Consider the following 25,239-nt stretch of genomic DNA (forward strand, 5'->3'; position numbering starts at 1 on the left):
TTACCATGGCAACAAAAGTACTTTAATATTAGTACTCCCCCAAAAATGGTAGCATCAAGTCCTAGCATACACGTATCGATACTATGGAGTCAAATTTAGCATCAAACTACTGGCAGCACTTATTTACAGTTTAGTCCCTTCTACAAATCAGATAAAATTAGAATTTTGTAAAATAATTTTTGGCCCTAAAATGTAAAGAAAAGGGGGGGGGGGGGGGGGGTGATAGACATCAATGTACATCAACCCTGGCGCCAACCAGGACTCCATGTAACCATAGCGACCATAAGCGTATTAAATAATCACAAACATTAACAAAAGTTGATAAAATTCTATTTAAATAGACCAGTTTACATGAGAGGGGGGCGATCGACAGGCATCCAGTGCTCAGTGAAGAAAAGACGACAAAAAAGAAAATCCCTCCGTCCCTGCTCGACACACGGTCAGTAGTCAACACATACACAACATGTACAAAAATGGCGGGAAAACATGGAAGCGTTGCCAGGGAATGACGTGTCTTCTTTTTAACGTATATAAGCAGTTCCTATGACGTCATCGACCGGAATTAAAGCTGTTAATTTGCAAAACGGGACTAAAATTGATTATTTTCGAGTGTAAAATTAAATCAAACAATGTAAAAGCTGTAAAGAGTTTTAATGGAGTTTTGACTTGATTATACTTTTTTTGGAGGGCGTAAAAAAGCCGTTTGGCCGAAAACTAAGCCACAGCGCGATCTAGTGGCCGGATGTTGTCATCACAGCTAAGACAACGTTGAGGATTAAAAAGTCAAATATTTCTGATTAATCCCGATAAATAAGCAACACTTCTCAAATGTGTTGATAAAAGCACAACCCTCCTATAGTTTACTGACCGAACAAAACAGAGTCATGGGAAGAAAAGGAGCTTTAGAAACAGACAAAACCTGGAAAAGTGTCAAACTTTGTTACGCACCAAAAAGGCAAAATTAGACACCTCAAATTAAAAAATAATAAAGCTCTTCAGACAAGAAAAAAACATCTGTGATTTAAAAAAAAAAGAATAAAATTAGTTAATAATTAACAGTTTTACTCTCCCTCTGTAGAATTCGATTTAACCCCAGTTGAACGTGGATATTTTACAAAGCGCTTCAGCCGAACGACGTCTCCGACTCCGACAGGATGGTGGCGGACGAGGACGTGGAGTCGGCCAACGAGGTGTTGCTGTGTTGGCTATTGTCTGTGTTCCAGCTGGTCCGGCGTGGCGTGGACGGGTACGACGGCGTGGAGCAGTTGGAGGGCGGGCCGGAGCTGGGGCTGCTGTTGCTGGACAGCGGGGAGAACAGGGCGTCCCAGCGGAGGCCTTTGTTCTCCAGCTCCAGCTGAAGGTGCTGGCAGATCTCCTCCGGGAGTCGCTGGTGCTCCTCGTCCAGGGCCCGTTCCAGCTGAGCCTGGAGCTGCAACAGGAAGTGGTGAATAGGGTCAAAAAAAGGTGGATCGCTAAGCTACAGGATGTAGCCGCAGCATTAGCATCCCCTCCTTGGCGCTACGCTCACCAGCGGGAGCTCCTCGTCTATGTGCTGCAGCACCTCCCGCTGCCTGAGGACCAGCTTCTCCTGCCTCCTGGTCTGAGCCTCCTCCAGCTGAGATCAAAGACAGACACGGTGATGGCGTCGGCGTTTTAGGGATCTCAGAACGTGCGCCGTGGCAGTAAGATCGTACCTTGCGGATTAAGGCGACCGAATCCTGAATGTGTTTCCTGTTGATCTCGTTCAGCTCCCTACAGAGAGACGGGCAGACATCAAAGCCGAGCAGGAAGTCAAAGCGGACCGAGCGGGACATCAAAGGGATTTCCTACACTTCAGCTTTGTCTTTGTCGCGGCTTTTGGCCTCGGTGATGCTGTTCTGCCGCTTCCTGTCCAGGAGCTTCTGCAGCTCCTTCTTCTCCCTGCGTGGCGAGCACTTCAGACCAAGAGCGCGCGATTTGTGCGGCGTACAAAGGTCAGAGGTCAACACTCACCTCTCGCACGTTTCCCGGAGCCTCTTCAGCTGCGCCGCTTGGCATTCGTGCGCGGTTTCCTTCAGCTTCTGGAAGGCCTGAAGCAGACGCAGGAGATGGGTGGATATGTGAGGTGCAACTATTGAGCGTCTCCTAACGAGAGGGCGGGGTCACCTCCTGCAGGTGGGCTTCCTGCATCTCCTTCTCCAGCTTGTGGAGCTGCTGCCGGAGCTTCAGCAGCTCCTGCATCTGCCACTCCCTCAGCTGGACCGTCTGCTTCTCGATCTCCCGGTCCAGCGCCGTCAGCTCGCGCTGCACCGGCTCGTGGGGCTCGCTGGACAAGAGAAAAGTGTGACGTGACCGGACCGCCGCTCGCCGACACAAACCCCTCAACAACCCGCCTTTACTTTCTCTTGATGCTGCGTTTGAGGTTCTTCTCCATCTGGCTGCGCCTCCTCTGGGAGTCCGACTGGATCTGGCTGCTGCGACTCTTCTGCTCTTTACTCAGGTTCCACACCTGGAAACAAAACGCTCGGATTTTCCAGGATCCCTGCCAGGACTCTGCCAGCCGAGGGCTCCTCTCACCTTCTTCAGGTGCTTCTTGCGCAGCTCTTTCAGCTCTTTGCTCTGTTTCTTCAGCAGCTTCACGTAGTTCTTCTGCTGCTTCAGCTCCTCTATGGACTGGGTCTGGACCTCTGGAGTGGACAGGTGGAATGTTACGGACAATCCCGGCTCCTGTCCCGGTAGTTAAGCTGCACGTTGTGGAATGAGCTTACCTGCCAAAACTGCGGCTATGAGGTCGCATTTCTGGCTTTTGTCTAAACACACACAGGAAGCACAAAGACAGCGCGCGTGTGACACGGACACAATCCCAAATGGACAAAACTTTGCTTTGTTCTTTGTCGAGATCAAAGCAAACTTGCACGAATCATCACAATCTGAGCCAACATCAAAGGGAAGAGGACGACATGATGATTTCCACTCAAAGCACATCAGGCAATAAACGAGCAATGATGAAAACCTTTCACCCATCTCGGTTGCTGGGGCAACGTGGAGGTTCTACCTGATGAGGGTAACTTGAGGATATCAGGGGCGTCATCCAGCGCGTTGAGCGGGAAGACGTGGGAGGGGGAGTGGCCTCTTGGCAACACCTCGCTCTCTTTCCCGGCCTCTCCGTCTTTCGGCTGGTCGGGGACGTGCTGGAGAACATTTGTCTGACTGAGAACCAGCAGAGGATGTGGACTTTGGCGCCCTGCAGCTGCCGCCTACCTCGCTGTTGTCCTCCAGGAGAACCGCCAGCTGCGTCTCTCGCTTGTGCAGTTGACTGATGTGCTTGATGGGGTTGGTGAGCGCTTCCGCGTACTCTAACAACACAAAGAGGTCCGGTGAACGGATCCATAGTCAGCGCCGTGGTCGCTGGTGGTTCCTGACAAACGATGATGAAACTCCCGCGGCCTCACATGCTAGCCCACCGCTAAAGCTGAGACTTAGCCTTAAAAATCTTGTGAGGGTTTTAGAATTTAATTTCAAGTTGGGTGGTGAATTCAAAACTAAGAGTTTCTGGAGGCTGTTGTTGCAGTACCGGCCTGAGCGTGCACGTACCCTGGTGTTCATTGGGGATGTAGTCCTGAGCTTCGGTGTACACAAGCAGCGAGGGCAGCAGGAGAGGCTGGTTCAGCTCATTCTTCAGGTTGATGTAGTGGAAGCCTGCAAAGATGGAACAAGAGGACAAATCCAGCTCCAGCTCCCCCAAAAGCAGGTAGATCCAGATGGAACCTAATGGTTTCTACAGACCGGGTCTGATGGCCGATACCGGGAGGATCCGGTGCCCTATGAACTTGCCGTTTTCCTCAAAGACAGCTATCCTCAGTGAGGCCATCGTAGGGAGAACCACCTGTGTGTGGGGGGGGAGGACGTTGAAATTGGAGGACAAGCATGTGAGACACCTTCCAAACCTACCTTATTAAAGACAAACATTTCATCGTCCCAAACTGGGTCCAGGGAGTTCCCGTTGGACGTTTTGGTCCTGTACTTCCTCTTTGTGTCAGCGGGAAGTCCAAATATGTCTACCTCCACGTACACGCCCACTTTTTTGTCCATCAAGAACTGGCCTGAGATCACCTGGCGGACGATTCGAACGTATTCAGTGGAGCAAGGCACGTTAAAGAGAAGCCGAACCCCCCCGGCGTCGGCCTTACTTTTATCTTGACGGTGTTGGCGACGATCCCATCCACGATGTTTTCCGTGAAAGGGTCGAAGTGTTTGTCCGTCCTCCTCATGAACTCGGGTTTCAGCAGGTAGCCGCTTCCCCCGTTGTACTCGAACACGCCCATGTTCAGCTGCATCGGGAGGTCTGGGAGAGGAACGGGAGGGAGGAAGCCCTAAATAGGACTCGCGGACGTTAGCATTAGCCTAGCGAATGAGCTGAGCCCTTACCAAGCGTCTGGAAGTTTAGCGCCACCATCTGGCATCCGACGTTCCAGAAGAGCTGAGGCATGTAGTTGGAGCTGTCCACCCTCGTGCCTTTAGGGTAGATTCGGCTCAGCTGGTTTTTATTGTACCTGGAGGAGTGTTGCTAAGGCCACTGTTTGTTTGTTTGTTTGTTTGGACAGTGTTTAGAGGTCAGGTCGACGTTTAAGGCTTTCAAGGATACTCTACAAACTCGATGGGCGAGCCCTTGAGGATGTCCATTCCTTTGGTTTCCACGAATGACGACATCTCAAAGAACTTCCTCCTCTCTGGTGGGCGAAGAGGGGACACTTTTTCAAGCTTAGACCCAATTTTATTGACCCGCCGAGAAGGTTCCAAGGAAGAAACCTTGAGTGGGACCAGGCAGGGATGGGATACTAAAAAAATCAAAGCTCAACCAAAGGCTGCACGTACTGTTGGCCACCTCGAAGCTCTTGAATTTGACCGGCTCGATGTAGTTGACGAGGGTGGACATCTCCTCCGTGGCGTTGACCTCGCTGCTGGCCGTCCCCTGAGGAAGCACAGAGTCAGACGCCACCCATCATAGTCGTTCGGACAGGGTGGCGTCCCTCAGGGACCCTTCCCTGTCCTCCTGCAGATGTCCTTTACCTCATCCGGGTTGGGCTTTTTCAGCTCCAGGGCAGACTCGTCTTCCTCCTCCTCCTCGCTCTCTCCTTCACCTCCTGGCCAGACGTCCCGGCAACAGTTTAGACGGGGAACAACGCGCGGCGACAGCAGCTTTTTTTAAAAACCTCTCCCACCCACCTATGGATTTGCGGGGCTCCGAGTCTTTGATCAGCCTCTCGGCCAGTTTCTCCTCACCGTTGGACAGAAGCAGACCGGTGTCGCTGTCATTCAGGGGGCAGTCTGTTGAAAAACAGCGAATCTGAGCTATGCTCACAGTTGCTTGCTAGTTCCTGAGCAGGAGTAGCGGCGGCGGCGACGGCTCACCATTGTTGGGCGACGACTGCTCCCCCTGCTCCCGCCGCCGTATGCTGCCGCCATTGGAGGGCCGGTGGTAGCGGTGCTTCTTTTTGTTTTTGACGAGGATCTTCCCTAGCAGCTCCTGGGGCGACGGCAGCGGCTGTCCAGGCTCCAGCTAAAGACACAGCTGCTTAACCACCACAGAAGCTCTCGTATGCAGGATGATTTTCATGTTTTTTGAGTTCTATTGCTGGAAAATGAAGCTAAAAGTGTCGATGAAGTTGCTTTTAAGACTACCTGTGATTGTGTCACCATTTCCTGTAAATACACACCTTTGAAGATGGATTGTGTGTGTGTAAGTTAGAGTACAGTTATTCACAGTTGTGTACAGAGATCCGGTCCTACCGGATATTTCTCCAGTGGATCAATGACCAGAGCGTCTCCGAAGATGGTCCTGCAGTATTCAGCCATTTTGGCCTGTTGTTTGGCCCTGACAGGAGAGGCGACGCGTCACTGGAAAACCATCAATTCACAGCATCGCCGGCTGATGGGACTTACGAATCAACGTGGTTCTCGAAGGACAGGATGACGGGGTACGGCGAGGTCTTGAAAGCGCTCTCTGCGATGGCCTCAATCACTTCCTACAGCCCCGGACAGAAAGATCAAAGCAATCTGGATGAAACATCAAAGCAAATGGTACAAAAAATACTTGTTGGGGGTTTTAATCGGCGTAATTATACAATATATGTAATATCAAATAATGAGAGCAAATTAAATCAATATTTATGGAGTTTAAATGAGGAACTTGTGGTACTAAATGAATCTAGGGGAGTCACTCCACCTTGAAGGGGATCTCGGTCGTCATGGTGAACCCGTGGGTGATGTAGGGCTCCTCGTCCTGCGGCCGGCCCTTCCAGCAGTCCAGCTCCACGCAGCGGCAACCGGTCAGCAGGACCTGCCGGTACATCTCCACCGACGACAGGCCAGTGAGCTGGCCCACTGGAAGAATCATGAAAATAACCCGCGTTAACACAACCGACACACCCCAGCTCGCCAGAACCACGTTAGCATAGCGATGGAAAACGGCACCACTTGCTAAAATCTGATCATATAAAGAAGTGACATCACCATTTGCCGCTCTGCCACCCCAGCATTTTCCAGTTAATGGTGCTAAACCCGCAGATGACAACACCCCCACCCCCCACCCCAAGGAAGCAGCAACGCGTCCACCAGCGCCAACATCGCCTGCGCTGACATCACTTCCTGCCGTTACCTGTGAGGTACGTGTTGTGCGAGGAGTTGATGAAGTAGTGAGATAGCGGCTGGTTCATGTCGTCGATGACGTCCAGCCTCTCCGGGGGTACGATGCCGTTCTCCTCGCCCCCCAGGTAGCGAGCGAATGCTTGCAAACTGATCTGGTCTGGAGGGGGGGGGGCAAACACATGCTCGCTTTGAAGGAGAATTTTTTTTTTCAAAAATGTAAAACAGATTAAAAAGAAAAGAACCTCTTTCCAGCTGGCTAGTGTTGGTCTCGTATTTCTCCATGATCTGTCGGACCTGCTCCCTTTTCAACGGGGGGTAGAGCACCTCGTTCAGCCTGGAGTCTCGCTGCCTGCGGTTGAGGAATTCCATGAACTGGTCCAGGGAGATGAATGGCTTCCTCTTGGAGCCGCTGCAGCAGAAAGGAATGTACCTGTTAGAACTCTTAAATAAATGAGGAACAAACAGAGGAAAAGAGAGGGACGATACCTTTCCTCAAAGATGCTTTGGATCTCAGGCCGGAGACAGAGGTTGTCCAGGAATTTCAGGAAGGCCTCCCAGGTAAAATCATCTGGTTTGATTCCCTCTGACTGCAGAAGGAAAATGTCCCAAGAGAACAGAGGAAGAAAGAGGCGAGGTGGGTTCAGATTGGTGTCCATCACGATGCCGACACTCAGAAAACGTTAGAAGGGTTTATACTGATCGAGCAGCAGGGGGCGCCAGAGGGCAACCGAGCGCCAAACACAGCTAGAGGGTAGCTGCAGATTATTGAGTCATCCAAAAAATAAGAAATTCAGTAATTAAACAAATTCCAGAGTGGAGTGGAAATTTTAGCTAGCGGCGAAGTGATATCAGGGGCTTTTTTCCACGATGGGTCATTGTGATGCTAATATTATCAAGACATGTCAAGAATGTTGCCTGTGACCTCAGGCCGAGACCGACTTTACATCTGCTGTGCACGTAAAAACAAAGAGAGACGTCAGAGCTGCCGTCGATTACCTTGTTGTTAATGAGGCCGCATTGCTCCAGGGCCGTTTCCACTCGCTTCTTATCCGAAAACAGCTTGAGGACGCTGCAGGAGAAAGGATCAGAATCTGAGCTGAGCTAAAAGGCTCGGCAGGGCAGAAGTACACACTGAAAAAAGGAGAGAAGAACCATCCTTCACAGGAAGGGTCTATGGGATGTTTGGGACAGTTAGTCATCAACAGTGTTTATGGTGCTGCTAACAAGCTAATCCTTTTGGGTACAGTTAGCATCGACCAGTTGCAACAGTGATAAAGGGTGTAAATTCATTGTTCCAAGATGGCCCCCAACCAGCCAAGAGACATAATCTGTCCAGCAGCCTGGGTCTGCCCCAGGGTGTCCTCCTGGATGGACATGAGACACCATCCTGTCCAGACGCCTAAACCTACTCAACTTTCTTCACTTGAGCTTCTCACCCTGACCCCAAGGCTAATCCCAGCTAGCCTACGGACCGGCGAGCACAGGACCCTGTCCTCTGGGGCAAGGTTAAAATGATCGATGTGTGTTGAAGCTGCTCTTAAAGTCGCACCGAAAATAAAACAAACTAAAAATTCATTTGTCGTACACTTGTTGCTTGGTCACAAAAAAAAGGGCTTCAGGTATTAACAATTAGCAACTCGCCTTTAGCAACATGAGCAGGATTTTAATTAAATTAGACAAATTGGTGCTTATTTTAATTTGTACTTACATTAAAGCTACATAACTGGTTATTTATCAGTGTTTAGCATTTAAATTTGACGTGCACTGAAAGAACGCTAGCTTCTCCATTCTGTTAGCTCATGTAGACAAGCCGGAATAAAGTGGAAGAGAAAACAGGAAAGGAAAGAAGAAGTGCGGCAGACAGAAAGTGAAGCTTTGAAAGATTTTTGTTACTTCTTCACAGCGATCTTCCCATCCTGGTTCACCTGCAGCTTCAGCTTCGTGTACCTGAAAGAGACGCAGAGGAAACAATTCTGATGTGATTCCGGCGGTGCGTTCAGGTGTCAGGGGACGGAAACAAAGCAGGACTTCTTACGCTTTAAGGAGGAAAGTGTTCCGTGATACATTCTGGGAAAGAATGTTGGTGGCCAGAGTGAAGAGCTCATCGGTCCAGATCTGGAATGACAGAGACCAGTAAATCACACACACACACACTTCTATCTCTGAACATCGGTCCACTACAAATCTCGCTATTCTAATCGCTATTGTTCACGGTTGCGATCAGGTGCGTCACGATACACGGCAACTGTCTCACTACCGCCGACTAGTGGCCGACATGTGTACTACAGCATATTATTGGCACGTGCACAGAGGTTGTTTTCCCTCCCCTGGGCCCAACCTCATCCCTGACCTCAACCCAATTCCAACATCAACCTTCAAAATCACGTCTCAACCCTCAAACTGTCCTTTGAAGTTGGGCGGATCCGTCAAAATCCTCACTTCTCAAAAATGTCCTCGGTTTGCTGGTGGAATGTGTATTTTCCCAGACCACGCACACACTTCACAGCCCTTATAAACACACATGCCTCTATGACAACACCATAAAGTGGATGATTGACATCCTGCAGAGAGAACCGACGGAAGGACGGAGGGGAAGGATGCATCATGGGAAAGTGGTAGTCGGTTTTACCTTGGCCGTGTCTTCTTGCATTGCCTGGAAGTTGAGGAAGGAAATGTTGACCAGGTCATTGCCGTGCACGATGGTCACCAGCTTCCCTTCCACATTGTTGCCCTTACCAAAGCCCAGCACCTCCCGCACCTTTGGGTCCTGGAACACATTAGCGCATTAGCGTGTCCATCCCACCTCCCAAGGACAGCAAACATGACGCATCTCCCTGATCTAATTAGCCAAACTAAAATGTTCTCTTTAGAGCTCCTTGGGCGGTGCTGATCCATCGTCCACAACCCTCCAGCGCTATGAAACCTCTCAATGTTTCCCCCCAAATAAATTAGCACTGATGCTGCTTTGCTAAGATCAGTTTATAATACGCCCCAATAAACGACCGAAACGCTCCCATTAGCTGATTACATTATATTCTTGTAGCTAGTCCGGTTTTAGATCAAAAACGACCCTTGTTTTTCCATCTTTGAGTGGTTTTACAGTGTTACCGCCTCAGTGTCTCTCCCAGAGTGATGTCAGCTTACATGAGGGCTTCCTCGGCAACAGTTGCCGGTTATATCACTTCCTGTCCAGGGGCCCATCTGTTAGCAGGCTCATTAGCAGCTCAAAGAGGAAACGGAGACATCTTTTTGTGACACTTTTGTCACACTTGACCATCTCATTTCGGGTGAAGGAGCGACATTATCAACAGTGGGGGTGGGGGGGGCGCCCCCACGTACACATGCACAAACCTTCGGTTGTTTGGCGTATTTTCCGGTTCTGGTGTCCCTGATGGTGTTCATGTCCAGGATCTCCACCTCCTGGAAGAGAACCAAGAGTCAGTTGTTGCTTCATTCTGATTCTGAGCTAAATCGCTTAAAGAGAAACATTTTACTTTGAAAGTGCGGAAGGACACAGATTTCCCAATTTAAGCCTCGTGACTAAATGTTGCACACGGCTCGACTGCGATGCGGCTAAACTTGAACGCTAACGTTTTATAGTGATGCAACTGCAGCGAGTGCCGGTTGCTTTACACAGTTTGCAGAATGTTACTATGTAACCCTATAAAAACAGGACGGCAAACACCGTAAAAGTCCCTCATGTGTGCGCCCAGTCGCTGTTAGCATGCTGCCAAATCACTGCGCTACCAGCCGCGGCCTCCCTGCCCGAATCAGTCACGAACGTGCGGCGATGACATGGGCGTAATAATAAGGGATCCCATTTCATGCTGACGGAGAAAAAAATTGTTTTGGAATAAAGTAGGGGAGGCATGCATGGAGATTAATCCCTTAGGCTAACAGCTAATGCTCCCTTTGTCCTCCCTTCTATTAAGTTTGCGTTTATTCATCCTATCAGAGACCCCCCGGATATACTGTATGACCTGTCCGGGAACTTCAGAGACAGTCACATTGTGACACGGAAACACACGCGCGCACGCGCGCGCGCGCGCGCGCGCACACACACACACACACAACACACACACACACAACACACACACACACACACACACACACACACACACACACACACACACGGTGGGAAACAAGCTGGACTACGAGCTGCAGACAAGGTCCTGACTACTCTGCTGGAGTGGTCATGAGCCTCGCCATAAACGCAGGGAAGGACAAAGCGTAAATATTTGTTTAGGCCTGCCCCCCCCCCACACACACACACTTCTGAGTGGTTTCGCTGCTCCGTTTAGCTCGTCCCTTTAAGATTATTCCCACAATTAGTTAGAGTGTTTATGCCCGTCGACCCGCCGCCGCTTTCATTTCCAAAAAGAGCCACCGACTCAACTCGGTTTTCTAGAAACTTTTCCTTTATTACTTCAATTTTTGTGGCGATGTCACGTGTTCACAGCCTCTGCGTGAGTGATCGATGGGGGGGGGGGGGGGGTTGAGAGTGAGGGACCAATCACAGCCAATGGTCCTACGAGATAGTTACTCACTTCCTGGGAGAATAAACTGCTTCTGGGTCTCTAGGACATGCACGCACACCTACACTTCCACCTACACACACACCCACACACACATACACACACCTCCTGCCCTCCCACAGGCCGTGGTTTCATTCCGCCATCGCCATGGTGACTCCTTGGAGACCAAAGTAATGAAACTACACTTCTGTTCATGTTCGTGTTTGTCTTTGAAAGTTAGCGCTTTCTCCCGCCAGCGTGGCGATATAAAAGGCGCTAACTAGCGACAGGAAGCAGCCACGTAGCTTCAGCTTGCAGGTCCCGACTTGTGAAACAGCCTGACCTGTTGAGCAACACAGGCTGCTCACGAATGTGCGTAGGTGTGTGTGTTTAAAAAAAAAAAAAACACCCAAATGGCCTTCAGCCAGGTCAGCTCACGCTAACGTGGCGGCGACACAATCTGGTCTTCACGGGCACAAGTGTGTCGGCGTGCGATGGAGAAGGCGTTCCAGTTCGGCAGGGTTAGAGCGTCAACTTGTACCCGAGTGTGCAACATGCTGAGTGTGTGTACGTGTGAAGCGCATTCCTGACATATTCCGGCCTTCTGCTGGGTTAGCGTGTGTGTAACGTTCAGCCAGTCGCGGCCGCTGCCGAGCTCCATTCATCTGTGAGGGAGCTCACACACGACTTCTTCAAACATATCAATATCTTTCCTGAACTAAACTCTCACCTAACTAATCTGGATAGAAATAAACTAGTTCCCTAGAGAATTGGTTGGTGTTGAACTTGGTCCCCATAATGTTAGGAAAACCAGTACATGCACACACAAAGACAAACAATTTGCAATGTAAGGATTTCAAAGGTGGGTTGGAAATATTAACGATTATGACTAAATACTGTTATATTATATACCGTTTCCTTTCACTTGCACTTCCATATTAGCTGCTGCATCTCTCGGGTTTATTATTAATGTTTAGTTTGCTAACGACCAGCTGCAGCTTCATATTCTCGGTTTTGTGAGGTTAGCCAAGATAAGTTTTGCCATGAATCTTAGCCAATTTAAATTAATCCTATACACAGCTTGATAAATACCTGGTCAGCAATGGCAATGAGGGCCGTTGGCTTTATATTTAGAGACTGAACACAAGTGCGGTAAATGTTCGAGTGATCTGATTAAATCCTTGTTCGCTTACTCTTTTCCTTCCTCTCATTTTTTTTTGTTAAATTGACCGCTCACTTCCCCTCCTCCCTCGCCTCTGCTGCTCGCCTCCATTTATTTTCTGGAAGATTGGAAAAATATGAAAGGCCAACTAAACGTCCAAGAGGGTGCCGCTCCTTTCCTGCGACGCGCCCACGTGCCCGTTTAAGAGGCCGCCCGACCCAAATCAGACTTTGAGCCGGGGCTCTTATCAAAGACGCACAAAGAAAAGACAAAAAGACTTTAAAGGTCGTCCAAAGAGGCCTGAAAATCACTTTGTTCTCCCAGACACAAACACGTCACACTCACAAAGCACAGGAAAGCCCGGCCAAGTCGTTTCACCTCATAATTAGTTCCTCTGTATATAACGTCCCCAATCAAATGCTGTGTTTTCTTTTATCCTGTTTTTCCTCTTTAATTCGCCACCTATTTACATTTGTGGTGCTCCGAGTCGGGGCAAAAGAAACCGAGAAAGGGCAGATTTCTGCCTGCGGCTTGATCTGGAGTGTCAGAGGAGAAACAGCTGAAAGGAGAAGAGCGATGGGACATCAAAGAGACGAGAGAAAAGGAGCGATGGGACATCAAAGAGAAAATGGAGTCCAAATGTAGAAGAAGCGAAAACTGGGTAATTTACAACAGCAAAACAAGAACATCAATAAAATAAAGACACACGTAAATGTGTCTCACAAGGGAAATTCATGTGGTAGAACTCAACACACAGGATTGAGTAACCTGGGACCTAATAATACCCCTCCAAGACTAAAGTCCAGAACTGGGTCTATGTGCTTTAATTAGTCCTGAGAAGGTTGGTTTTTCAATTTGTCCCCATAATGTAACAAAGACCAGAAGTCAAATATACACAAACCTAAAGTTAGCACACATTTTGATCTTTTGGGGGGGTTAAATGTACAATCAACCCCCTCCCCAGTAGATGAATGCTAACACAGAGAAAGACAAAACAAAAAACAGCTATCTTATAAAAAAAACAGATAAATATATATAAAAACAGACGATACTGTCGATTTCACACTGGAAAAACAAGGATCTCTGTTGTGAACTTAAGCTAATTTCTTGTAGGTTTCTTCTTTAACTTACTGAACAGGCAACATTTATCTGTCGCTATATGTTAGCCTGTGACAAGAATTTAGGAAGGTAATATTGCTCAGCAAATGGTGTGAAGGCACGATGGCTGTGATGTCAAAAAGAATAAGAACAAATATGTTAGCTTATCCATCGGGCAAATTTGCAAACAACCCGACACGACAACACAAGGATGTTTGGTTACAAGTCAGCGGTAGATCAATGAGCAAACACTGGAAACAAAAGCACAACGTTGCAAGTGAAACTTTGGATGGAAGTCCTGAAACGAGTTCGTTTCTGAGCTCCAAGATTAAATCTGACTTCACAAAAATGACGAGGAGGCTCCGGTTGGAGTTATCGCTGAACCTCGGGTCCTTATGGTGTTGGAACGCTCTCAGGGACTAAAACCGTTCAGGGGAAGCATCTGCACGGACCATCATCCCGATACTGTCAAGGGCTTCACAAGTGTGTGTGTGTGTGTGTGCGTGTGTGTGTGTGTGTGCGCGGCCGTTTTGGTGTGTGTTGAGCCAGATAACGTCAATGTCAAACCAAAATGTGGAAACCCTCAAAATAAAGAAACTGGGAGAGCAGCGAAAGACTGAGGAAGCGGTTCGATTATCAACTGACACACTTGACTTCCCCAACTAACCACTCGCTCCGCGTGCGTGCGTGTGTGTGTGTGTGAGAATAAAAATGACCTGGAGTGTGTTATGTAAACCTCTTGTTCCAAGTTAATTCTTTGTGGATGTTTGATTTGAGCCGGAGAGATAATCTCTATTAGATCTGCACTTAAACCTGCCAACAGCTGTTTTCACACTCTCTCTCTCACACACACACACACAAGCTCAGAGATCGCCTCCAAAACCAATGGAATAGTCAAGTTTTTTAGAGGAATTTTCTTATTCAGAAAATATAAACAAACGGTGATGCTAGCCTGGAAGACAGCTAGATCACGTTAGCACAGAGTATAGGGCGATAGTAAGGAGGACAATGCTGTTTTAGCTACTATTCTAGTGTAGCTTTACACCGAGAGGCAACCTCTAATCAAAAGTAGGACTGAGTATTACTGACCAGCGTGTTGAAGACTGGCAGCTCAGTCTGGGCTTAGTAGCAGAGGGTTCTCAGCTTCCCAGTGCAGATAAAATCTGGAAGATGTTTTGGGAGTAGGGGAAGCTGCCAGAACACCTTCAGAGTACTGCCGAGGTACCCTTGAGCCACAAATGCTCATATAGGACCATGTGATGAACTGGCGACTCATCCAGGGGTGGACCCTCCCCGTGACCCTGAGAGTGGTAAAGATTTACCCTTATTTAAGCTAGCTGGTACAACAGTAGCGGCGCCTATTCTGGGGTTTTTTCGGGTTTTAATTTGGGACCGTCCCACCGATTCTGCGCCACTACGGATCTGGATCAGACAGGTGGGCAACCGGCGTGACCCCTGCATACGCAAGCAGGAGGGAAGGGTACACAGGAGGAATCAAGGAAAGAGGGAAATGTGGGGGAGGAAATGAGGGGCAAAGAAACTCCCCAGAACACCCGTCTTAGCCACTTCCTGCCTGCTTTCCCACGCCGAAAAGCGAGGGTAGAGATTAGATTGCGAGAAATTAACAAACAGTTGCTGTGGGGTTTTTTTTGGCAAGGGGGAGGCGGGGGTGACAGGGAAAGAGCAGAAGTGAGGCAAAGAGGGGGAGACAAGAGAGATTAAGGACGAGGGAGGACGGAGAGCAGAGAGAGAGGAAATGTCACGGCTCGGTTTATGTTAGAGGAACTCTTGCCTCGTCGCTCTGATGGCTACCAGCTGCCCAAAGAGGGGTATGGGGGGGTGCTGGTGGGGAGGATCCAACCGCTATGGTGCGGAGAGAAGGGAGCAACGGGGAAGGGTTGTTTAGTTGGTTGGTTTGAGCTCGTCCACCACAGGAAAGCTCCTGCCTCCATCTACAACATCTCATTTAGATTGGAAACGTAAGGTGGTGAAGGGCAGGAACAAGGCCTGGTGGGAGGGTGTGCATGTGTTTTCTAACAGATGTGAGGAACTTGGACGTGCGTACGGCTCTTGTGTAACCGTCGGCCGTTGGCGTGCACTCTAGGCTTAGCCTCAGGCCGCCAGAGAGAAACCGAGAAGCCAACTGGTTTCCAAACTGGGCACCCCTGGAATTTAAGAGGTCAACGAAAACCAAAGTAAAGAGTTGGTTCTTCAACAAACAGTTGCAGTTGCTCCTCCGTGGGTCCAGCTTCTGCAGCCACTAGCATGTTCAGAGGAAACTCCTGAAGTCCTAAATGTTTCAGCCTTGGTCAGCATGTTAAAGATGCAGCGTTTGACCATCTGACGGGTTAGCGGCGTGGGGGCCGCCCCCCGTCCGCGGGGCTACTTCAAGCATTATCACCCGTTACACAAACATCTGGAGCCGTATGTTAGGCTACAGTTGTCATTACATTTAAATATTTTTAAGATCCGATCCCGATGTTCCCGGGCCGAGTTCCGCCTGCCGCTCCGCTTCAATAAATCCGGCGAGAGGAAGGCGGTTATCGCCGTTTACCATTTTAGATAAATATGCGTCAGCAAGCGTTGTCATGACGACTTTATCTGGAGGTGTTAAAAGACGGGACTGATACGGGGGCCTGGAGGACTGCGAGATGGGAGAAGGAGAAGTCCAAAAGGGAAATTCTGGAGTGCACGTCGTAGGGGAGGTGCCACGAGGAAACAGCTGAAGGGGGGGATGAGAAAATGGAAGGGGTGAAAAGAAACAGATGGAGTGATGAGACAGAGGGTGGAGGATGGGGTGAGCAGAGCTACCTGGAGAAAGACGAGTGTAATTACGCCCAAGCAGGAAGGACGGCGATAAATCAGAGTCCTTTAGAAGAGAAGAAGACAGACATTCCAAACAAGCGCAGGACTAATGACTGATGAAGCAACAGCCGTGTTCCAAAGGCTCTTTTCCTCCTCCAGACCTTCCTGTGCTTCCCGTCTGATCCTTTCATTGCAAATCCGCCTCGGATCAACGCCAGCTTCCCTCCAGGTGCCGTCAGAGCTGTAACGCCCACTTTGCAACGTTCACCCCCGTTTTACATGTCAAACCTGACATGTCGCCCACCAGACGTGCAGATCGAAGCCACATCGGTATTGGACCGACATGCTAGCTCACGCGTGTGGAGGCTGGTTGCTGCGTCACCACTTCTGTGCAGATTCCGAGACCGTTGAGGCAGATATTGGAGCTGGCAGCTAGTCAAGACCTTTCGCTTGACTCTAGCTGCCACCTGACACTAACTTAGGTCAGAGGTCATGACTACGTGGGGTTAGCATGAAGTATCCTAATCAAACATTCCTGTGTTAGCCGCTGTATAAATCATATCAGCTTAATGGAATATCATCGGAGTTGCTAATTAAATGTCTGATGTCTAGACACGAACTATCTAAAACAACAGCAAGTGCTTCTGGGTAAATCACAAACCTGTAGGATATCAAAAGGTTTTAGAGAAAAACGAGCATTATTTGTCACATTAGGCAAGCTTTACTCCTTTTGGGTGTAGTTTCATGACTATAAGGTAAAACCAAACAGAAGCTAGCCTCTAGGTCAGCCCCCTTCTGTATTGCTATTATACGTTTGGTACATTTGGCAGTTGGTAGCAAAATAGCACTTTGTGAGGTCTTGCCAGAACAGTTTAACTGATTTCTGGGAGTTCCAGTTCAAAAACACCACACCACCGAATAAACATTTGCACGCAAAACCCTGACAGAAGGCGGGGAAACAAAAATACGCCACCGATAGCTGCCGCCGCTCTCTGTGGCTACATGGCCAAACACCTATAATTGACTTTTCTTGGTCTGGGAGGTCTGGAACGCCTTTGTGGCGCGACTCGTTCTCAGCCTACGGCGAACGGCATACCCAACCCTGAAATGTTTCTCTAAAGACCGTGAGAGTGCGATCCCGCCAGCGGCAGGAGCAGGAACACCGTTTTAAGGGGAAACAGCTGGAGGACTGGCTTCTTCTCATCCAGCCTGACTCAGCTGTATGTAAATAAATCATTTGGATGGGTGGTTCCGTCAAAAACATCAACGTCTCGGAGGGTTGTTGTTTTCTGTTTTCGATAGAAGGACACGTCCGCGGGGGGGGGGGGGGGGGTCAAACTGAATCGGTTGTTTTCAGGAAAATGAACACTTCCCAAAATCGGTTGTTTTCAGGAAAATGAACACTTCCCAAAATATTTCCAGAGTCTCTGAAAGAATGGTGTCACGGTTGCACCTGAGGCGACGAGCGGCCTATTATCTCCTGAAAATGGGAGGAGCCACCAGGAGGAAATGAGAATTTCAGGCAGCTTGTGAGGAGAACGCGGTCCAGATAAGGATACACACAAATGCCTACATGTACAGATACAATAACATCATCTGTCAACAGGTTAATCCCCAGGTGCCTTTGGGGCAAAGAGAAATTACAGAAGTGTTCCAGATACAACACAGGAAAGCCCATTTCCTGAAGCTAATACCCTCACTCACAGCCTAAACCACCGTGTCAAAAAAAAGTAATTGCCCAGATGGAAGAAGCAAAGATGGAGCCCCCAAAGACAGACACAAACTGATGAAAGTGGCTAATGGATGGGCCGGAACCACAGCGCGAGATACAGAGGGATCAGGCAAGACGGCTAGCAGAAAGGGGGGTGTGTAGCAATGTGGTTGAGATCAATTAACATGTGTGTTCCAGTTGGATTTGCTCACCCTGAGATGGTGTGTGTGTGCGCGCTCTGTTCTCACCAGGTTTGACCCGCCGGTCCAGTAGAGGAAGAATCCATCTGGGTCGACTTTCAGGGTCACCAGGGTAGGCGGTCCGCTGTTTGGTTCCTGAGCAACAAACAGAAATAGAGATGTCAGAGTGATTCATGGTGAGAAATTCGGACTGATCTCGTATTCCCAGCGAGATAAAAACTTAGCCAATTTGGCTGTTTTTTGTATCACATTGCCAGGATAAGTTTCCTAAAAACCACCACCATGTTTGGTATTAAAGTCACATAAAGGTACCAGATCTTTAATAATATATTAAGGTAAATTAAATATACTACGTCAGTATAGTTTTTAAAATGTTTAAAAATAATTACACTGTTTTATTGGGAGTTGCCCTCCATATCCCAATGCTCAAGAACTGACAGCAGACAGCACAAATTATTTACCAGGATTTAATTAAGTTTTTTGTTATTTTGACCACTAACGGCCATCAAAAGAGGCAAATTTCACACAGCATAATGATGGTGTGATGCTGAGGGCAGCGTGTCATAAGTAGGATGACGTGATCACAGATTTACCAGCACACGAGTGCTACACCCGCTCGCTATGAGCTATACGTGCAGGGAAACAACTCTGGCCCAATTTTTCAGTTAGCAGAGGAGCAGTTGTATATCCACCGTCTATGTACTGCTAAAATCTAACGATCTGGGAATATTTCCTTACTAGATTAGGCGTCAGAACGATCATGACACTGCGGTGGGGGCACTTCTCAGCAAAACTGGCCTCTTCTGGGCTTTCAGCAAAAATAACGCTCAGTGGTCACAACATCCTAAGTCTGTTTATCTTTTGTCGGCAGAGTTTGGTTTTCCGAGGCGATGGAGGGTAGAGAAACCGCAAAGACTGAAAACAGTTTTATCCCTGCAGCCAAAGAGCTGCGAATGTATCCGATGACAAATATGCCCTTTATCAAAAAATAATAATTGTTATTATTATTACTTGCAAGGCAAACCTCCGAGCTGGAGGCAAGCGAGGCTAATGTCAGGATTTCTGCTGTTGTGCTAATCCATAATCCAACTGACAATGACTCTCAACTCAAGTCAAAATGAATGGTTGAAGAGTTTCCCCAAAGGTGTTTGGTGCTTTCAGCAACAGCCATTACTGCTAATGGGAGATTAGCTTTTTTGTCATTTTAGCTGCACAAGTATAAAATTACAGACAGACGGTCATGTTGCTATCTGAATGTCAAATGCTGCTTTCTACGTAATTACCAGCAGGCTAACGGTCGTGAATGATGTTTCTGTCTGATAAAACAGGTTCAAAATTGATTAGCCGCCATGCTAATTCAAGGTGATTGACAGGTTGTATCTTGTCCAGGCGGCCAATTGCCTCAGTGTCTATGTTTGCTGCTGTTAGTCATTAGCATGTTTAAAATGAATGTCAAGAATCTACTAGAAATGCTACTTTTTTAACAGTTTATACAATATTTCTTTAGTGTGACACTTTAAAAACAAGCCCTCTAACAGTATGGAAAAATCTGTGCGAGCACGGTCTGTACGTCATATATTTTTGCCATCTACGTGCTCTTCCTAAGAACCGAATGACTTTGCAAATGGATCCACTCATGCAAACTTTTTGATGGACGGTTCTGCTCGCTGCCCTGCCTTTGGCTGCATTGCTACACATTACTTACCGGCTCACGAGTTCTCCATTTATCAACCAAAACAGATTTGTGCCATGCCATTGAAAGATAAGCGCCAGAGCCCTGCTTTGATGTTGCCATCCAACGGAGGGTCGAGTTGCTAGGAGTGTCGTCTGTGTGGTGCTAGCGTTTACTGCGTTAGATTTGTTATTATACACATATTCAATGTAGTAAATGGATACATGCAATGCTAATTTAGGATGAGGGTGACTCACCTGCGTATTGCTAACCCTCACTAGCACAACTAAAAGCCTACCACTGACCTTCACCTTAGCCCAAATTCTAACATTCACATTAAACCCAGGTTTTAACAATGACCACCAGTAAAATGTCCCCACAATCCAAAAATGTCCTTTCTAGGCTATCACCTACTCTGGTCCTCACTATGTAACCTGTGCAAGAACACACACACACACACACACACTTGCATGTTTATCTGTTGAGTTTTTGCATACCTGGCAGTTATCTTCCAGCACCTCCCTCACCACCCTGCTTTAGCACATCATTTGTTTCTGCAGCTTCTTTTTTTTTTATCTGCGTTTTTGAATATTCTTCACACATGAACTCGTTTTACTGCTTTCGATGAACCCTTTAAAGTGCCACAATCACAGCCTTCTGCGGTTTAACACAAGCAATCACTGATCAAATGATGAATGATTATCTCACCGATGTTTCCTACTGTTATGTTCCACGTACGCAGCAAAATAACGCTTTTATTAAAGTGGCCCTGCTCCTCCAGCACAAACACAAATGCACACACACCCTGCAGATCATAAATACGCACCCCATGATGTGTGTTTTCTGCATCGGAGTGTGTGGTCGGTCTATAATTGGACGTAACCCAACTCCATATCCATCATTTGTCAGGACCTTCCTGTTCTCTCCATCCCTTCACCTCAATCATGCTCTCCGTGCAAATCCCTCCATCAGACCACTCGAATGCTTCCCTCTCTTCCATCTTTAATTGATGTTTGTCTGTGTCTATCTGCAGAACCCCCCCCCCAATACCGCCACCACCAACTCCTCCAGAGACTTACAAACATGGGCTAATGAACTCTTGGCCGAAGATAACGACATCTTTGGGAATCAGTCTAAACGCAAGCCCATTCCTGCACAGATCCGGAGGAAACCATTAGCAAGAAACTGATAAGCGCTTCACTTGCACCTTTAAGCCTCGAGGCCGGGGCGCGCGCCCCACGCTCGGCCTCGGAGCCGCTGCTCTGGCAACGCCGCAAGAGTTGATGACAGGAGGTAACCTTTGGACCCTAAAGTGAAGCGTGGGGCCAGGGAGGAGGGGCTGAGAGCGTGGCCACAAGGACAGAAACGACAGAGGGCCCGTTTCATATGACTGTTGTTGCTAACCGATGCTAAGTTCACCACAGGGGTCCTTTAACCATCACAAATAAGCTGCATAAGCGAAGGCAACACCATTTCCCACAGGTGAACCACAGTTGGGTATGTCCGGCTAGAAAAACTTACTAAAACCACAAAGAGGGGCTTCCTTTTTTTGACGAGGTATCCCATTCCAGACCAGAAAAACCTGTTTCCAAACAGAACAACAAGGGTGGGAAGGAACAGCGCTAAAGGAAAAGAACAGCGCTAAAGTATACAAAAACTAAAGCTAAAGTATACCTCGCCTCCCCCTGAGGGAAAAGATTTGTTTGGGTTGTGACAAACGGCGACTCTTGTTTGCCACTAGGGCCTCGAGATAACTCAAGCTAAATTTTCAAAGCCGCCGTGGAACCAGAGGAGTCGCCTCACATCGGTGAGTGACGAGAGCGAGAAAAGAGGAGGAGCTGCGCGGCCCAGATGTCAGTCAAGCACTCCACATGTGGCTGTGGTTGACCTTCCACCCCTCCTTGTCGTCCAGGGCCTCGCTTCTCACCTCCCTGCCAGGACGGCGGCAGCGCTTCTCAGCACAGCGTCAGTCAACGATCGACACCGTCTTCTGAATAATGACTCCTCGATGTCCCGGCAGCCGTGGCTCGTAGCCGGCAACGCGACACCACATTTCAGGGTTGATCGTGTTTAATCGCCGTCGTCTCTGGACAGCAGCGGTTTAAGATTATAACTATACTCCAACCATCACCACAAAAATGCTCATATAGGGTCCCGCCATGAACTGGCACCTCATCCGAGGGTGGACCCGCCATCGTGGACCCTCCCCGTGACCCCAAGAATCGAGGGCTGGGTCGCCGCCCCAAACAGGTCAAACATATGAAGAGGGTTTTGTATTGTCAACACATCAACCGGCAGAACACATTTCATACCTTAAGGGGTCGGAACCGAGAAGACGCACTAGACAGCTCAGTTTTCAAGAAGGTACAGACAGAGTTTTTCCACAAATGTTCCACCAAGAACGCTTGGAATTTTATCCAGGACACAAAGAGCTCAGGACACCAGGAAGGAATCCTTTAATTCTTTAGGGTCTCATCAACAACCCGAGTACGGGGAGGTAAGATCCATAGAACCCTTGGACACAAAGAACTTAATCTTTTAGGAAGGGAAGAGTTTGATGATCAAATGGGATGAAATCTGATGACACTAGAAGGATCGTTTGATGTTGGAGAGGTTCTGAGGTTCTAAGCGGAGCGTTCCGCTGCGGAACTCAAAGCAACCCCGCGCTTGTTTGTTTAATTGGCCCATTCAGGAGAAGGAATCTTAAACGAATTCCGGTTGGAATCCAGTTAAATTGATTTGTGGCTGAGCTGCAGGAGGTGTGTGTGTGTGTGTGTGTGTGGAGGGGGGGGGGGCAGCTCTGGAAATGTACAACAAGCTGGAACAGGAAGTCATTCAACATGAGACACACACGCCCAAAACAAAACAACCGCATGCGCTGAAATGAGCGTGCGCGAGCACAGACAGAGGCAGAGCGCTCCAACTGGAATCAGAGCCGCCCCCCCCCCCCCCCACTAGTCCCAGTATGGGCGTGTGGATGTTTTGATGGCTGCCTGGAGAAAAATCGAGGATTTGACAGGACACCGATGAGGCGGCAGAAGAACTATAAGCCAATGGAGAGGACGAGAGGACAGAGGGACAGGAGGACAGAGGGCTCAGGAGGGAAGGGGGTGAAACACTGGTACGATGGGGTCCGGAGGGAGATCGTCACACACGTGTGTGTGTGTCCAACTTCCATTTGTCTCTGTAAAGGTCTTAAAGACACACACGTGCTTCTGAGCCACGACACTCGTCAAACGCGGGACAGTAACAACAGTCGCCACATCGTGTCCCAGTACTCTGAAAACAGCTTCACAGCACAGACAAGGCCCACTGACCGGTTTCAAGCTGAACGGCAGGAAGTCCCCTCAAAGACCCGGAACGGAAGCACGAGCGATGCTCTGCTCACCATCAACTTCTCCTGATACTTTCATTTTTCGACGGGGTTACTGAACTCACCCTCGAGGTTCAAAGGAACCATGACGACTCTTTGATCTCTGCAGTGGATGAGGTGTGTGTATTTATATAGACAAGCGGAGAGCTAGCACATGTTTTGGAGAGTCCACACACTTAATCAGCAGCACAACCGTGTCCTTGGAATTCCCTTCAAGTCACACACACACACACACACAGTCACACACACACAGTGTGTGTATCATGTATAAAATGTGACTTGCACTATTTCTGCGTGACGAGTTTGTCGAAACGCGCGATCGTGGCCAATATTTGGCTCGGCTGTGCACGCGGGCGGAAGGTCCCGGATTAATCATTGACCACCTCTCCCGGTGGACCAGGGATCGAACTCCCGGAAGGAACGTCAAGGACAGGACGGGACTGGAGGACGGGGGGTTCCAGGTGGCAGGAGCTGAGCTGGGGGGGGGGGGGGGGGGGGCGAGGGCTGGGTTAGGGTTAGCTGAACCTGAACAAAACCGGCTCAACCAGAATCCACACACAAAACACACGCACGCGGAGTCAAGCAGCGCGGGATCTAATTAACAGCAGGCAAAGACAGAGGACTCCTGATTTAGAGGTCGCGCACACCTGTGCCCTACCCACACACACGTGCGCGCGCGCGCACACGCCATTGTGTCAGTGCCAGAGCTTCCTGGCTGCTGTGGGCTCCGTCTTTAAGCGAAAGTGGATCGCGCACGGTTGCGCAAGAGCCAGAAAGTTGGTCCATCTCAGTCAACAGGCGCCACATTTCTTCCTCTTTCTCACCTCGTCCCATCTGATGAACTTGCCCCCTTTCTTCAGCGCGTCGTGGACGGACACGGGTTTGAGCTGCAGCGCGTGGACGCCCGGCTTGGCCCCAGCCATGGCGAGGGGGGGGGGCTCCCACCCCCGGTGCCAACGCCTAAAGCCCGGCTACGAGGCGAAGCTGGAACTCCTCGGAAGGGGGAGAGAAGCGCTCTTCCGTCCTCCGCTTCCAACCCCGCGGCTCCTGCGTGGTCTTTGTCCGGGGAGGGAGCGCGTTAATTGGGGTGCCGCTGGGGAGGAGGAGGGTGGGTCGGGGTGGAGGTGGCGCTCAGCCACACGCTGGTTCCAGGAGTTTGGAGAACGACATGAGTTTGTAGTCCGGAGAGGAACTCAGAACTTGGCCGCCTCTGCGCGCACCGTCCCCGCTGTCTTGTCCCGCGGACGCGCGCCCGCGGCGGCGCGCACTCACGCGTCGATCGGCGCGTTTTTGCTCTGGAGGCGTCGCCTTCGACCCCTGCCCTCCTTCCCCGGTCGCTTCGGTGCCCTCCCGACGCAACGTTGTCCACTTCCTCGGCCTCAGCGTCGCTTCCGACGCGTCGCTGCTTTTCTCCTCCTCCCGCTCTTCATCCTCCTCCTCCTCCTCCTCCTCCTGCATGTGTTCTGCAGGGGGAAGAACCGAAAACTGAGGGAGGGATGAGCCGAGAGCTGGAGAGTGGGGGGGCTAAAACCTGCAGGTCAGCGAGATCAATCTTAAAAAGTCATTTCTGCTGCAGTTCGGTTCATTTACGGTTCATTACGCGTTCTACTCATTATTTCAACACTATTTCCTCAATCTTGGATTATAAGTGTCAGAATTTAAAGAAAAAGAATGTATTTTGACCAAATCTGTGCAGGGGTGAGACTGATTAAAGTTTGATTAAAGTTATGCTGCTGCTGCTATTTTGGAAACTTTCAATTGGAGAAAAAAAAAATCAATCAACTTTTTATTATAATTAGCCAGAATAGAAGCTTAAACTACTTTAGCTATTTTTTAAATTACGATTTTAGCTGGAGTTGGAGCATTTTTTTCACTTCTGATGATGCAGAAGAATTCTTAATATTCGTGTTTACTGTGCAGAACAAACAACCGGTTTGAATTCACCCCCGACATTTTCTTGGAGCTAATAGCAGACGTTCACCTCCTCTAGTTAGCCTGTGTCTAAGCTAAATGCTAAGTCTAAATCCTGCTGCCAGGCAACGTTACCGCTTGGTGACTTTTGATATTCTCCAGCTCT

General features: G+C 49.0%; 1 protein-coding gene across 2 annotated transcripts; it reads right to left on the reverse strand.

Moving 5' to 3' along the window:
* plcb3 (phospholipase C, beta 3 (phosphatidylinositol-specific)) lies at positions 1–24,628 on the reverse strand. Of its 2 annotated transcripts, none has more exons than XM_057026354.1 (34): positions 23,987–24,628; positions 18,130–18,252; positions 9,979–10,047; positions 9,257–9,394; positions 8,663–8,742; positions 8,521–8,574; positions 7,624–7,696; positions 7,114–7,214; positions 6,870–7,036; positions 6,638–6,784; positions 6,206–6,363; positions 5,923–6,005; positions 5,770–5,854; positions 5,392–5,539; positions 5,206–5,307; positions 5,050–5,123; positions 4,855–4,951; positions 4,625–4,709; positions 4,408–4,532; positions 4,170–4,324; positions 3,931–4,092; positions 3,766–3,865; positions 3,574–3,678; positions 3,241–3,335; positions 3,035–3,170; positions 2,748–2,789; positions 2,557–2,666; positions 2,379–2,488; positions 2,146–2,305; positions 1,993–2,069; positions 1,831–1,920; positions 1,695–1,752; positions 1,529–1,615; positions 1–1,429 (listed from the first exon to the last, which is right to left on the reverse strand). In XM_057026354.1, the coding sequence occupies exons 1-34, from the start codon at positions 24,083–24,085 to the stop codon at positions 1,124–1,126; spliced, it is 3,801 nt and encodes a 1,266-aa protein (XP_056882334.1). In that variant the 5' UTR covers positions 24,086–24,628; the 3' UTR covers positions 1–1,123. The 2 variants fall into 2 exon arrangements, with proteins under 2 accessions (XP_056882334.1, XP_056882335.1); XM_057026355.1 differs by having other exon boundaries at positions 18,166–18,252; positions 23,987–24,618.
* Positions 24,629–25,239: the final 611 nt, after the last annotated feature.

The sequence above is a fragment of the Takifugu flavidus genome, chromosome 3 (assembly GCF_003711565.1).
Source record: "Takifugu flavidus isolate HTHZ2018 chromosome 3, ASM371156v2, whole genome shotgun sequence".
NCBI classification, from domain to species: domain Eukaryota; kingdom Metazoa; phylum Chordata; class Actinopteri; order Tetraodontiformes; family Tetraodontidae; genus Takifugu; species Takifugu flavidus.